The sequence below is a fragment of the Polypterus senegalus genome, chromosome 3 (genome assembly GCF_016835505.1).
Source record: "Polypterus senegalus isolate Bchr_013 chromosome 3, ASM1683550v1, whole genome shotgun sequence".
In the NCBI taxonomy this organism is placed as follows: domain Eukaryota; kingdom Metazoa; phylum Chordata; class Cladistia; order Polypteriformes; family Polypteridae; genus Polypterus; species Polypterus senegalus.
Window position 1 is genome coordinate 62,384,996 of NC_053156.1, and position 15,552 is coordinate 62,400,547.

The 15,552-nt window shown below is 39.2% G+C and overlaps 1 protein-coding gene and 1 long non-coding RNA gene across 4 annotated transcripts in view; one reads left to right on the forward strand and one right to left on the reverse strand.

Moving 5' to 3' along the window:
• The window catches only part of LOC120525201, a 139,350-nt gene that overhangs the window by 86,721 nt on the left and 37,077 nt on the right, over window positions 1–15,552 (forward strand). The window lies entirely within an intron of this gene.
• LOC120525198 (innate immunity activator protein-like) overlaps window positions 1–15,552 on the reverse strand; it is a 47,095-nt gene that overhangs the window by 10,044 nt on the left and 21,499 nt on the right. For all 3 annotated transcript variants that reach the window (XM_039747306.1, XM_039747308.1, XM_039747307.1), the window contains exons 4-9: window positions 15,296–15,418; window positions 13,389–13,617; window positions 10,438–10,491; window positions 8,481–8,733; window positions 7,105–7,272; window positions 5,943–6,696 (exon numbers count right to left, since the gene is read on the reverse strand). In XM_039747306.1, coding sequence (XP_039603240.1) covers window positions 5,943–6,696; window positions 7,105–7,272; window positions 8,481–8,733; window positions 10,438–10,491; window positions 13,389–13,617; window positions 15,296–15,418 — 1,581 coding nt within the window. The remainder of the gene's footprint in view (window positions 1–5,942; window positions 6,697–7,104; window positions 7,273–8,480; window positions 8,734–10,437; window positions 10,492–13,388; window positions 13,618–15,295; window positions 15,419–15,552) is intronic.

Genomic DNA, 15,552 nt, shown 5'->3' on the forward strand with positions numbered 1-15,552 from the left:
TAATAAGACACCCTGGGGAATTCATTATACATTCTCGCACAGCGTGGTCAATATTAAGTATTAAGTATGAGCCACTATATGGGCGGCATAGTGGCGCATTGGTAGCAGTGGTGCCTCGCAGTAATGAGACCTGGGTTCTCTTCCTGAGTCCTCCCTGCGTGGTTTGCATGTTCTCCTTGTGTCTGCGTGGGTTTCCTCCTACAGTCCAAAGACATGCAGGTTAGGTGCAGTGGCGATCCTAAATTGTCACTAGTGTGTGGGTGTTTGTGCGTGTGCCCTGCGGTGGGCTGGCGCCCTGCCCGGGGTTTGTTCCTGCCTTGCACCCTCTGTGCTGGCTGGGACTGGCTCCAGCAGAGCCTGTGTTAAGATAGATCGGGTTGGAAAATCACTGACTGACTGACTGCTTTCAAAAACGACTTCTGTTTTCCCCACTCTTCTATTAAGCAAACATTTGGGCCTTCTCACATCTCATCAGTAGAAGGCTGCTAGTTTTTGAGGATCATTGGTTTCTTTGTGATCTCCCTTAAAGACAGATTTTTGTTCAGATATTTAGTTTTAGATACCTTACATGCAGACTTGAATTTACGGACATCAGCAGGTTGGATACCGACTGACTTTTTTTTAGCTTCTTCATAACATCCATCCATCCTCTTCGGCTTATCCGAGATCAGGTCACGGGGGCAGCAGCTTGAGCAGAGATGCCCAGACTTCCCACTCCCCGGCCATTTCTTCTAGCTCTTTCAGAGGAATCCCGAGGCATTCCCAGGCCAGCCGGGAGACATAGTCCCTCCAGCGTGTCCTGGGTCTGAGCCCCTCCCAGATGACTGAGCTTCTCACTCTATCTTTAAGGGAAATCCCAGACACCCTGCAGAGGAAACTCATTTTAGCCACTTGTATTTGCAATCTTTCGGTCACTACCCATAGCTCATGACCATAGGTGAGGGTAGGAACGTAGATCGACTGGTAAATTGAGAACTTTGCCTTACGGCTCAGCTCCTTTTTCAACACGACAGACCGATACAGAGCCTGCATCACTGAGGACGTCACTGATCCGCCTGTTGATCTCACGCTCCATTCTTCCCTCACTCGTGAACAAGACCCCAAGATACTTGAACTCCTCCACTTGGGGCAGGATCTCGCTCCCAACCCTGAGAGGGCACTCCACCCTTTTCTGGCTGAGGACCATGGTCTCGGATTTGGAGGTGCTGATTCCCATCCCAGCCGCTTCACACTCAGCTGCAAACCGATCCAGAGAGAGCTGAAGGTCACAGCCTGATGAAGCAAACAGGACAACATCATCTGAAAAAAGCAGTGACCCAATCCTGAGTCCACTAAACCGGACCCCCTCAATGCCCTGGCTGTGCCTAGAAATTCTGTCCATTAAAGTTATGAACAGAATCGGTGACAAAGGGCAGCCCTGGCGGAGTCCAACTCTCACTGGAAACGGGTTCGACTTACTGCTGGCAATGCGGACCAAGCTCTGACACCGGTTGTACAGGGACCGAACAGCTCTTATCAGGGGGTCAGGTACCCCATACTCCCGGAGCACCCCCCACAAGATTCCCAGAGGGACACAGTTGAACGCCTTTTCCAAGTCCACAAAACACATGTAGACTGGATGGGCAAACTCCCATGCACCCTCCTGGACCCTGCTAAAGGTGTAGAGCTAGTACACTGTTCCGGGACCAGGACGAAAACCACCCTGTTCTTCCTGAATCCGAGGTTCGACTATCTGATGGACCCTCCTCTCCAGGACCCCCAATAGACTTTTCCAAGAAGGCCGAGGAGTGTGATCCCTCTATAGTTGGAACACACCCTCTGGTCGCCACCCCGGTCTGCCAATCCAGAGGCACTGTCCCCGATGTCCATGTGATGCAGAGGCGTGTCAACCAAGACAGTCCTACAACATCCAGAGCTTTGAGGAACTCCAGGCGTATCTCATCCACCCCTGGGGCCCTGCCACCAAGGAGTTTTTTGACCACCTTGGTGACCTCAGTCCCAGAGATGGGGGAGCCCACCTCCGAGTCCCCAGGCTCTGCTTCCTCATTGGAAGGCATGTCAGTGGGATTAAGGAGGTCTTCGAAGTACTCCCCCCACCGACCCACAAAGTCCAGAGTCGAGGTCAGCAGCAAACCATCCCCACCATACAGTGTTGACACTGCACTGCTGCCCCCTCCCGAGACGCCGGATGGTGGACCAGAATCTCTTCGAAGCCTCAGAAAGTCGTTCTCCATGGCCTCCCCAAACTCCTCCCACGCCAGAGTTTTTGCCTCAGCAACCACCGAAGCCGCATTCTGCTTGGCCTGCCAGTACCTATTAGCTGCCTCTAGAGTCCCACAGGACAAAAGGGTCCTGTAGGTCTCCTTCTACAGCTTGACGGCATCCCTCACTGCCGGTGTCCACCAACGAGTTTGGGGATTGTCGCCACGACAGGCACTGACCACCTTACGGCCACAGCTGCAGTCAGCCACCTCAACAATAGAGGCACAGAACATGGCCCATTCAGACTCAATGTCTCCCACCTCCCTCAGGACGAGGTCGAAGTTCTGCTGGAGGTGGGAGTTGAGGCTACTTCTGACAGGGGACTCTGCCAGATGTTCCCAGCAGACCTTCACAACGCGTTTGGGCCTACCAGGCCTGACCGGCATCCTCCCCACCATCGAGCCTACTCACCACAAGGTGGTGATCAGTTGGCAGCTCCGCCCCTCTCTTCACCCGAGTGTCCAAGACATTTGGCCGCTGGTCCGATGACACGACCACAAAGTTGATCATCGAACTGAGGCCTAGGGTGTCCTGGTGCCAAGTGCACATATGAACACCCCTATGCTTGAACATGGTGTTCGTTAAGGACAATCCGTGACGTGCACTGAAGTCCAATAACAAAACACCTCTCGGGTTCAGATCAGAGGGGCCATTCCTCCCAATCACGCCCTTCCAGGTCTCACTGTCACTGCCAACGTGAGCATTGAAGTCTCCCAGCAGTACAAGGGAGTCTCCAGAAGGTATGCCCTCTAGCACCCCCTCCAGGGATTCCAACAAGGGTGGGTACTCCAAACTGCTGTTCGGCACATACACACAAACAACAGTTAGGACCTTCCCCCCCACACAAAGGCCGGAACCTCTCAACCTTGCGCAGTAGCTCTGGCTCCTTCCCCTTCAGAGAGGTGACATTCCACGTCCCAAGAGCCAGCTTCTGTAGCTGAGGATTGGACCGCCAAGCTCCCCGCCTTCGGCCACCACCCAACTCACACTGCACCTGATCTCCTTGGCCCCTCCCATAGGTGGTGAGCCCATGGGAAGGGGGACCCACATTGCCTCTTTGGGCTGTTCTTCATAACAGGCATTAAGAAATTGGTAAAGCTTTGGATTTTTTTATCCCCCTAGTTGGAAATGGAAATTTCCAATAATCATACCTGTAGGTTGTTAGGCATTTTACTAAATGGCCATTTATGAGGCGGAGATGTACTGTACATAATCTGATCTCATGAAAAACAGCATAATTTGCACACAAGTGAATTTCCTGCACCTTTTTGGATTCTTCTAAAGACAGTTAGTCACACCAGACTATTTGGGTGTGTCAAACCATAACATAGTGAGCAAGAACTTAAGCAATTAGTCATTTTCTGTTAGTTAAAAAGCTTGTCAGTAAGAGTTTCCTGCAACAATATCAATTAAATGATAAATATATTTAAGATTCCATCCATCCATAATCCAACCCACTATATCCTAATACAGGGTCAAGGGGGTCTGCTGGAGCCAATCCAAGCCAACACAGGGCACAAGGCAGGAATAAACCCTGGGCAGGGCGCCAGCCCACCACAGGGCTATATTTAGATTTACTTTTGTTAAAGAATAAAATGTGAAGTCCACAGAGGTGGAATAGTGGATAGCCACAACAATTATGAATAAAAGTGTTAAAGAGCAGTTGGCTTAGGGTTTGATGAGACAGATTTAAGGCAATGAAACATGCTAGCTGTTGAGAATGGGATATTTCATTTATGTATTGTACAAAACTTCTTGAAACAGTAATACTTGGTACATTAAACAATGACAGCCATTTGTCAAATTAGACTAATGGCTGCATATTAACAAAAAAAAAAAAAAAGCTTCACATGCAGCACAGGCACTGCTACAAATTTAAAAAGTGAAAATGTACTTAAATATAAAGATATTTTCTAGTTCATAAAATAGACCGGTTTTGAAAGCATTGCGATTTTGATATGTTCATTGTGACATACAGCTCTAAGTACCAGAAACCCATGTAGCTATCTCAGTGACCCTAACACCTTGATGTCTGCAAATGTCCTTCACCTCTGATTAATAAAGCTAAATGTATCAAAGAATAACTTCTCACTATACCTACACCTTTGCAAAATTATACCAGTGACCACTATACCACTCTTGGAATCAATCCTAAAAGAAGACCAAGCCTGGCTTCTGTATTCCACATATTGATTTTTTTCTGCAGCCGAAAGTTTTATCATTAACATAACCTTACAGGAGTCAAACCAATCACTCTAAATGTCAGATTCTGAAGCAGTCTATGAAGCTTTTCTCACCTCAGTGATAATGTGCAACATGTCTTCCTGCACAATGTTTCAAAAACACTAAGCAGTTTCACAATACAACTTCCAAAGTCTTGTCATAATGTATTATATTTACTAAAACTTCAAGCTAGGACACCAAAACTATTAAGATATTTGTATAATATATTAACTAAGTTGTGTGAAATGCTAGAGACAAATTTTTCATACAGGTTATTACTTTTAGTTACAGTAATACCAATAACCAGAAAGAATGAATTAATTTTCATACCCAAAGTAGGTTTACTTACAGTTTGGTGGGTGTAAGTGATGATATGTCCATATTTCAACAGGGTCAGCTTTCTGCTGCACAAACTGAATAATGTTTGGCATGCTTTTCTTATTTCAATGCCCTACTTCTTCATTTACGTTTTACCTTATGCTTGCAGACAGTACTTCAGTTTGTCTTTGAGGTTTCATATTTAATGATCCTCTTTAGCAACCAAAAAACTTACATCTGCTGGGGTTTCACTGATCAGTATATTGCTTAACACATACAAGGGTTATCAAACTTAATCCCCTTGGGCCAAATCCATCCCTTGGACCTTTTTAAAGCAACCCACATCATCTATATTCAAAATGTATTACACACAGCTTCTGATGACAGTTTTCTTAAAAACTGCCTTTAGTATGCATTATATACATAGTTTCTATCCATAAATCACATTTACACTTGGCATTCAAATGCCTCTCTGGTGGTTGGCGTGTTTATGCAAAGTACAACACAACCACTAATCTGTAGCTAGAAGGAAAACAGGCTACTTATCATGACCCAACAAGAAAAAGTTAAAAGAAAGCGATACGCTACACTGTGTTTTTACAAGATTTTAAAGAAGTGACCATCTCATAAAGGAAATGCTACCGTAATTTCACAACTACCACTTTAAAGCTTCACAGGGGTCAATGCTAGCCAATCCTCCCACTGCTTACCTTACTGTGCATACCACCCTACACAATTCTACGGTCTTTTCCTTTACTTGATTGTCCTATGTGGATAAAAAATGCATTTCATTTTCACTTGTGTTAAATGAATATTGTCTGTGTGCTCCACCACCAGCACATTTACAGAACGTCCGTTTTTTTTTTGTTTTGTTTTTTCAAAACAAGGTGTAATTCATTTGCGTGAAATCAGATATGTCATCAGTCATTCTTTATAGCATAAACCTTTTAAATGAGCTTGAAATAATTATCAGCCACTTTGCAATGTTTGTAAATTAAAGGGTTTATACATCAATATACTGTAGAGTTTCAAGTGCCTTACTGCAGTATATCAGCACAGAAAATTTATATTTTTAGGTCCAGATTTTGTTTTATATGATAAATAAATACTGTATATTATTGATGAGTAAACCATAGTACCTGATGCGGATGAGAATGGTACGTTGGACGTCTGGTTAATGGAGACTCATGTCCTGGTGCACTCCTTAGCTTAATAGCGCCTTGACGGTCTAGTGAGTGGGGACGCCTGTTCCTGAACCTTGATCTCTCATGCCATGATTTCAGTTCTTCCGATACCAAATCTCTAGCCAAAACTCTAGCCCCATTCTGAGGGTATTCCCGCAAAGAAGGAGTTCGGCCCAGTCTGACATGAGTAGGAATTGCCCTTGGCATTCCCGGTGGCATCCTTTCTTCCTCATAATAAGCATCACCATATAAATGCTGATCCCAGGATGGTGAAGGTGTTCTGGCCTTTGTGTACAGTCGTTCTTGGGGGAATGAATTATCACAGTCACCCTGAAATGCATGTAAGCAGCCTTCCCCATAGTTATATGGTCTAAGAAAATTTGGAGAAGACTGATTCTGCCTATTCCTGTAAAAAAATGGTACTTTTTGGCCGTTGTTCAGTACAGGGGGTCCAGGATAAGGTGGTGGAGATGGTTTGCAGAATTCAGGCAAAGCTTCCCGGCAGGGAGAGCTAGTGTATGATGGAACAGAGTGTTCAGAATTGCTATCCTCCGAGCTGGAATAGTAGATAGGGTTTGACATTGTAACTCTTGGCAGTGGAGAGGAGTATTCTGGGGAAGTTACAGTGTAATTTGTGGGGCGCCTCCTAGGCAATCGGCTACGTCCTCTCAGCTCTGGAGAATCTTGTGAATGATCAGCATTGGTCAGCCTATAAGAAAAGGGAAGACAAAAAAAAACAGTAGCTGAAAAAGGGGGACAGAAGAGATTAATCAATGCTGGAAAAAAAAGTAGCTTATCTGTTTAAAACTGGAAAAAAAAACCAAAAGAATCTGCAAATCAGTACATAACCTGTGTACACAACATGATCCAGAGCAAGTCACAACTTGTCTGTAGTCAACAAATAATCATTTCAGAAAAAAAAAATTGGGTGATACTGTTGAATATTTCAGGATTGTGGTGGTCATAACAGGACCTATGTGGTATATAGTGTAATTATCAGGCATTCTTAAATAAATTCAAAACGCATAAAAGTGAGGTCTTACCCTAGAATAGATTGGACAGCCATAATGTCCCAAAGCTTTCTGGGATTAATATAGTATGTTTTTATGGTCCTTACCGCATTGACTGGCTGTGTCCCCTGCGACCTTGCAGTTCTGGAGTGGAGGGTGCACTCGTTGAGCCGATCTGCTGCAGGGACAAGTTCTTGAAAGGAGTCAAGGGAAGTGCAACTGATAGTTCATGCTGGCCTTCCACTGGTGTAAGCACTGGAGTCAAACAAGGACTGCTATAAAATGAATGATCACAGAAAAATTTAGAACAAAGAAATATTCAATATTCAAAACAATGGCTCAGGATATTGGCTGCTACACTGCTATACAGTATATTACTATAAAACCTGAAATGTAAAGTATTATGAAGAAGCTTAGATTCTAACAATAAGACATACACAAAATACAACTTTATATTACTGAAATTCTGTCCTGCTTACTGAATTACTAGTTCACTTAAAAAATGGCGGTCATAAAACATGCGTTAAGATTCAGAAATAAAAAAATATAATGGCATGCTATACTTCTGGAGTGGCAACCTAAGGGGAAAAAAAGGGTATACTCATCTTATCCATTAACTTTCCCAACAGTTCAGATAAAACTGCAGTAAAACTGCTGTCTCATAAAAATCACACATTTATATGCAGTCAAATAGTGTATTTCTTCTGACTTTTGCTAGATTTCCACACATATGAAAGAATCAGTCTTCAGGGGCTTATGATCTAAGTCTTAAAACTCCAGAAGCATAATCTCCTCATACAAAATACATAATACTATTTAATGAAATTATTTGAAGGTAGAGATACATTTAAACAGTGGTAGCAAACACAAGAATGAATTGCTTTTCTGTAGATTTTACAGCACTTCAGAAAGGAATATTAATAAAAACAATCAATCATTTTTAGGTAATGTTTGTGTGCATGTGGTCTTATGCTTGCTCCATAAGAAGCACGAACATTAGGTCGCATCACACCGCCTGCCGTCCACTTCAGATAACAGAATCATGCCTCTTTTCAGTAATCACACACATACACACTTACGTTTTCTTTTAATCAAAGGAATACAAAGGTGATGTATTTCTTCTTGCTGATAAAAGAGTTTAGAGCTTGAAATGAGTAAATCATCTTCTACTTGCAAATGGTGGAAATGTAAATAGTGTATGTTAAAATAAGAAGCAACCCTAATACAGAATATCTGGTAAAAATTTAAATATAGGCAAGAGCAATTATTAAAACAAAATATATTGGCCAATACAGAGAAATACCTGACTAAAGGCCTAAATCTGTACTTATTCTCTGCTATGGTTTATTCTTTTTGCTCTTCATGCAAGACAAGAGTTATGATGTAAAGGCAACAAACTTAAAAGGGGCAACATCATTTTTTAGGCCAGGGTTTGGGTCTAGGATGAAGAGATCTTGCTTTTAAACATTAAGATTTGAGTTACCTGGTCTGACTGCTCGCTGTAGATGATGAAGCCTTCTTTGTCTTCTGGTAGGGCTGGTCAAGGCTGGACTCATGCCAGGCAGTGTTCTGGATGGGGGCACGCTCGTACTGTGAAGGAAAGTATAAACCCTGTTTGAGCCCTTCAAGTGTCTGAGGGGGATGTGGAGTGGGAACTGGTGAGCTGTAGCGAGGTACTGGACGCATAGGAGAATTGTTTCTGGAACCAGGAATGTGACTAGATGGATGCCCTTCATCTGAAAAACATGAAAGAGACTTGTAATTGTTTCATGATAAAACATACAAATAAGAGTTTTTATACTTGGTGTGTATTTTTTATTTTCATAGTATCTATCAAAGTAAACATGATTGAGCTCATTAGCAGTATAAATGTTAGGTGCAACCATCCCCTTCTTTTCAAATTTAAAAGAGGAAGGGGAAAAAAAAAAAAGAAAACCTTGATGTTCCAAAGCGTCCAATAATCACTAAATGCTAACCTAAACATTAATGCAAGGTCCATGTCTTATCCTTATAAATAATTTGATACTATCCGTATGTATGATGTTCCCGTCAATACCCCGTATGTATGGTGTTCGCGTCAATACCTCGAATCAAGTTAGAACCATGCAATGGGACGGTGCCTCTGTAGTTAGAACATCACGTGACATACGCGGACGCAGTATTGCATGATTGGCTAAGAATGTTCGAATGCTTCAGTGACGCCGCTGGACGGCCGAGTATAGTAAGTCGGTATTGGTTCGAGCAGATAACAGTAAGTTCGGTTGGTTTTTGGAACGTTGGTTTGGTGGGGCGTACTTTCCAGGATTAACATCGTCGACTGACTTAAACCCTTCGACAACTGCGGAAACGTAAGTAATTTAGAATGTATTGCCATTTGCTTGGTACGTCAAAATCTATCTTTGGGCAGTTCGGGTTTGGCATCCGTCCTTCTGACATCTAATGGCAAAGGTTCATTTATAATGCTACCTGAGCACATCAGGGTGTAGGTTCAAAGAAACTAGGTTTCCCATCTGACTACTCATTAAAGACACTGCCTTACTCATACAGACAACAATACAAAACTATGGACAATAATATGGACAATAAGGTCAGTCCAACTTCAATGAAGTGGTGGATGTCAAAAGGAAGAAAGGTTAGGTATATCACTATGAATATTGTGCAAATATCCACACGACTGAAATTTGAAAAGAACACAAACTACCGAGAAGACTTCATAATATCAAATTCTATTTTTTTCTGAACCAATGAAAGTTAAACATCCACATTACACTTTTTCCCCTCCATTATCACTATGAAAAGTATTCTGAAATCAACATAATTAAGTATGTTTTTCTGCACATTACTTTCATTAAATTCAACAAATCTGTCATGGGCAGAACCATAAAACACAATAAGAGTAATGGACTAGAAGATAATGGCAGCAAAAACAAAAATACAATGAATGCACGTGTTCAGGACTGCAAAATTCCAGTCACATAATTATACTGTACACTTATAAAATCTGGAAAGCTGCTTAAATGACTTAAAACGCCTTTAAACAAAATACTTTGTTTCAGACTTAAAAAAAAAAATGTTTTATTCTACTAATGGCTTCTCTTCATTAATATTTAAACATATTTTTCTATAACCACTTGTACATACTGTAATAATATTAAAAAAAAAACACAAGTTAGGTATGCATTCAGCACATGAAATGGTTATTAGTACCTTACATGTGCATACACATTTTAGAATCTTCTAAGTAGAGTTAATTATGCAATTAAAAATTCCTTTAAAAGCATAAACAAACTCATTAGATAATTACTCTTTTCCTCCCCCTATTCTAGAGCTGGCGTGCTGCTTCTTGAAAGAAAATGTCCCAAAATGTTTAAAAACCAAAAAGGTGCATTTTTTTTTTTTTTAGCAAAGACAGTTTCATAAGAGACTTAACAGAAGCTCACCTTCCTCAAGAATGGCCACATCTGACAAAGAGCTGTCATCAGATATATTAGTACCTAAGGTTTGAGACAGAAAAAAAATGTATATATTCCTTTATAAATTAAATGGTACAAACAATACCCACGAAGGATGTACAGTAAATAGAAACATCTACAGAGTTGAAGTCTTAAGACACGCAAACCAAATACATTATTGTCAATTAAAATGGTTATGAAGCATTTGATTTTTTTTGTTTGTCATTCTTGAGCCTCATCAAGATTCCCTTTTCTGTTTTTCTCCCACCACCCCAGGCAGACATTGCTCTGTTTTACACATTAAATATAGTAAAAAAAAATTATTTTTAAGTTTCATAAACCTTGAAAACAGTAGCAATTAATCTATTTAATCTTAAGTTGATCACACATTTATTAATCCCTTTATACTTCCTCTGCTTTAGACAACTAGTTTTTTTTTTAACTTGGATTTTCAATAATGACTTTTATATGTTACTGAAGATGCATCATTTCTCAGTCAGAAGGTCCTCTTCTTAAATGCTACTTGCAAACCACCTGAAATGAGGGTTTTTTTAAAAAGGGTTAACAGAAGGACTGTTTTTTGGATTCTTTTAGACTACTTATTTGCGTTGGTTTTGGAAAAGAAGGTTTTCTGTTGACGAACAGTCTTAGCATTGCAGAATCACAGTTCAAGAGGCCAAGTTCCAAATTCAGCAGCATGACCCCTGCCTATGTGGAGTTTACAACTGATCTGTGTTATTTTAAACTGGCACAATACAATTAAATATGAAAGAATGTGCTGGTGATGAACTAGCATCTCATCAAGGATTATTTCCTTCCTCACACTGATGCTAATGGCACAGATTCTGGAATGAAGAAATGGTTTCATTAAATTTTAGTTATCTGGAATCCCTGGATATTAATCAATAATCATTTTCAAAATAATATGAATCTTCGTGAATGTACATTGTTAAATCTTGGTAAAAGGCCACATAAAAAAAACTCTAAATTTCCAAACATTCTGGAGAAACCAATAAAATAAACAAAGATGTCCTCATTCAAACCTGCTAAATGGAGAGGCATCTTGCTCCCAAACACTAAGACAAGAACTTAATTTTCATCAATAAAAATGCAGACCTGAAAACAGTAACGCCAGTTGGGTGAGTCAAGTAATAATTAGACTGAAATTGCACCATTTCATCAGATGCATCAGGAGTTTAAAACACACACACACACACATCACATGAATGAGCATTTTGACTGCCATCTTTAACAGATTTTTAATTTATTCTGTCCAGAAATGAAAACTGAACTGTCAACTTATCCTATGTATTACTTCTACTTACAGTAAGAATCATTTATTATTTAAATTGCCAACAGATATTTTAGACAATAAATACATCTCTTTTCAGCTTACACATATTTGTCCTATGGAAGCTGTACTAAAACAAACCCTGGTAATAATACTACTACAGCATTTCTTGTTGAATAGAACAAATAATACATTCAAGGATGGCTTGTCCCCTTGGAAGTTCCAAAATAAAATGTTTTGTACATATTGCAACCATTTTTTTTAAATACATTTTATGACAATGTGCATAGTAATAAAAACATAAGAATAGTAGGCTAACCAAACTGACTACATTGTCCAAAATTTCTAAAATTACTTTTTATACCTACACTTAAGACTACAAATCTCATTTACAATGAAATTCTATTTGGTACAAAAAGGAAATGAAAGGGTGATGGGGTAGAGAGAAAATCTACTTGAATTAGACAACAGCTGAATTCATAGTAATTGCCTAGATACGTGTGATGGTTTGATTTTTAATCTTAAAAAATGAATTAAAAAAAAAAAATCTTACTGCACCAAATCTACTCATGTCAGACTATAGTTTCTTATTATTGATAGATGACAACTCAGTCTTTGTTTGCATAACATTTTAGATCTTGGTCAGTTTTAGTTTTTTAGGTGTGTTTGCAAATAATGCGAGAAGCATCTATTGCAATAGTCATGTTTGTCAGTTTAGTCTTTTTTCAGTGACTTTTCTTCTTTTAATAGGGCAATATTGATACTGATTTTATGCTAGTATTGGTCATTGTGTATTAATAGTTATTTTTCAATTGCTGGACAGTACTCTATTGGATATAGTTTCAAAATATTTTATGTTTAAGAAACTGAACAACAGTTAGTCAGAGACCTTTACCACGAACATATATCAAATCAATGCCATTTTCATATCACTTGATCCTGTTTGTGCTCCATTATTAACTCCATTTTAAAGTGCTTTTATAATCTACTAACACATGTAATTACATTCAATTATCACTATTACTTTTGAATATGATTTATTGTTACAAAATTATATCATAACCAAATAACATAACTGGATGAAGAAATAGAAAATGACAGTTGCAGAATGCATCTGAATGTTACACCACAAGCAAACTTTCTAACTTATTTTATTTTAGCATGATTAAAGATTTCAGTCTAGTTCAACCAAACGTTACAAGTAAATACAGACATTATGACAACAGAGCTGCTTGTCATATACAGTAAGAACAATTTCCAAAGGAGACATTATTTTATCAGTGTCTCCAGTATGAAAATGTTTATATTTTATAAGTTATTCTTGTGAAGCATCTTCCCTTCTCATAACATTTGTGTTGCTTCTCAAATTATAGCAAAGCAGTGCAACTGCATCATCCACTAAGTCACTGTACCTTCTACTGTTCACAGGAAATTCCAGGTCAAAATTATAGGAAACACCTCAGACTACTCTTCCAGTGCAAGTAGTTTTAAGTACAGTAGTTTAAATCAGGCAAACTATGTTAAGAATAGATACTTCTACATTTTTAATGATCAAAATTCATTTTATCTTTTAAGTTCACAGAAAACAACTGAAGCAAGTACAAATTTAATTGACTGGCTATTTAAGATTGTAGCTATGTTTGCCTACCTTCAGAAAGCTTGTCTGCCATAAGAAGTGGTGTACAGCCCTCTTTCAGTCGATACTCATTCACAGCCTGCTGCAGGTCCTTTAACTTTTTATCTTCTCTTTTACATTGGTTAATTCGATTCTTTTTAATCTGTTTGCTTATATTCTCCTCCAGGGACAGTCGCCGGGCAGCTTCATAAATCTGACGCTGCAGAGCAAGGTCAGCTTCCAAAGAGCTTAGTACAGGATCCTGCAAGTGGCAAGAGCAGAAATAAATATTCATGAGTATCATTCTGTCCTGTTTTTGTAACCATTAATTACAAATGAATTTAACAAATTGAAAAATGTTTTGTCAGTTTATCTGAAAATTTGTTTTACTCTAGTGCATGGGTCTCCAATGCCAGTCCTGGAGCATTACTGTGGCTAAAGGTTTTTATTCTATCCCTTTACTTAATTAGGGACCAGTTTTTGCTGCTAATTACCTCTTTTGCCTTCTTTTTAATCGACTTACTAATTAAGATCAGACCACTTTTTTTTCCTTAATTAGAACCCAAACAATAATGGGATACAAAACAAGCCAACAAGAGACCAGCTAATCTGTGTCCATCATACAATATCTAAAAAATATAGAAAGGTGAAGATCTTGGTAATGGTAATCTGCACAGGTCCACAAAACATTTTGAAGGTTTTCTTGAAGAAAATCAACAGTTTACTGTGACAGAATGAGAGCACCAACAGGCCAAGGAACTAGATAACGGGGTTAATTAGCAACAAAAACTAGCTTCTAATTAAGAAACTGGTTGGAGTGAAATTGGTCAGAGTTCGAGACCCCTACTTAACAGGTCATCTGTTAGTTCATTTCACATCTCACTTCTGTCTGGGTGCCATTTAAAGAAATAAAATGAAGCAATTCAGAGGACTGAGTCTTAAAATAATTTAATTTAAATGAAGGGAAAAAGTCAATTAGTAGGAAAAAAAAAAAAAAATGGGTCACTAATTAAGAAAAGGTTGGAATGAAAACAAGAAGCCACAGTAGCGCTGGAAGACTGGAGTTGGAGTCCCCTGCTCTAGCAGGATACTACTTATAAAACTCAATAATAAAGTATGATGATCAACAACATCACTTTACTAGAGTCTAGTTCCTTTAGATATTATTCAACCTGTAGCTTTCTTTTCCGGGTAACTTACTAATTGCACACTAACTTATTTGGTCAACCCATGTTATGTCTGTATTTGCATATGCCTCCATATCTTGATTTCTTTCACTTGTTTTGATCCAACAGTGGACATGTTCTTCTACCATAATACTAGTTCCAATTTAATGCAATATTCTACTTTAACTACGGCTACAAAGCAAACAATTATTAGCTGTCATACTTAATACAATAGTAGCATAGTTGCCTAGTTCCATGTTCAAAAGTAAAATTCAAAGACAGTTTTTGGATCTGAGGAGATCACATGGGTAAAGAAGTGTTCTCATATGAATAACTTACGCTGATGTAAAAAAAGTGTTACAATAATGCCACTTAAGAGCAAAACAGTGCAACCTTAGACAAAATACATTTTTTCAGGGTTAATTTGGAGTCATTCAAGCTACTCGTCAAATGTTTGTTATGTGGATGATGCAAGAGCAACCAAACAAATCCATGTAAGCCCATGGAGAATGCGAAAAGTTCTCATGATCTGGACAGGATTCAAATCCTAGACACTGTGATACCATCAGCACTAATCTTTGTGCAGTCGAATTCTTCTTTCTTGAGCATTAAATGTCATTATACATAAATCTATAGGGTGGTGGTATGGTTTTTAGAAAAAAATAAATACTTCTTGTAAAAATACTACACATGGCAGACTGTAAACAAGGAAACTTGCCTCATTGAAACATGCATTAACCACTGGCCACTATGAAGGGGATAAAATGTCATTACCTCTCCTCCACGTTTAATGCTGTGCTCATCCAGTTTAAAAGCTGCACCTATTCTACGCCTGATGGTTGGTGGCTTTTCTCCTGGTTCTAGTGGAAAGTCCTTGGGAAGTTTTCCAGTTAACTCCTGTGAATAAAAAGAAACTGTCTTACCCTGCAAATTTAGATCATTTGTACATATCTGATGAATAAATACAAAAAACAATTATTCAGTCACATAACTCTTTAGTCATTCCCATTCCAACTAAGAGTTATTTCCTT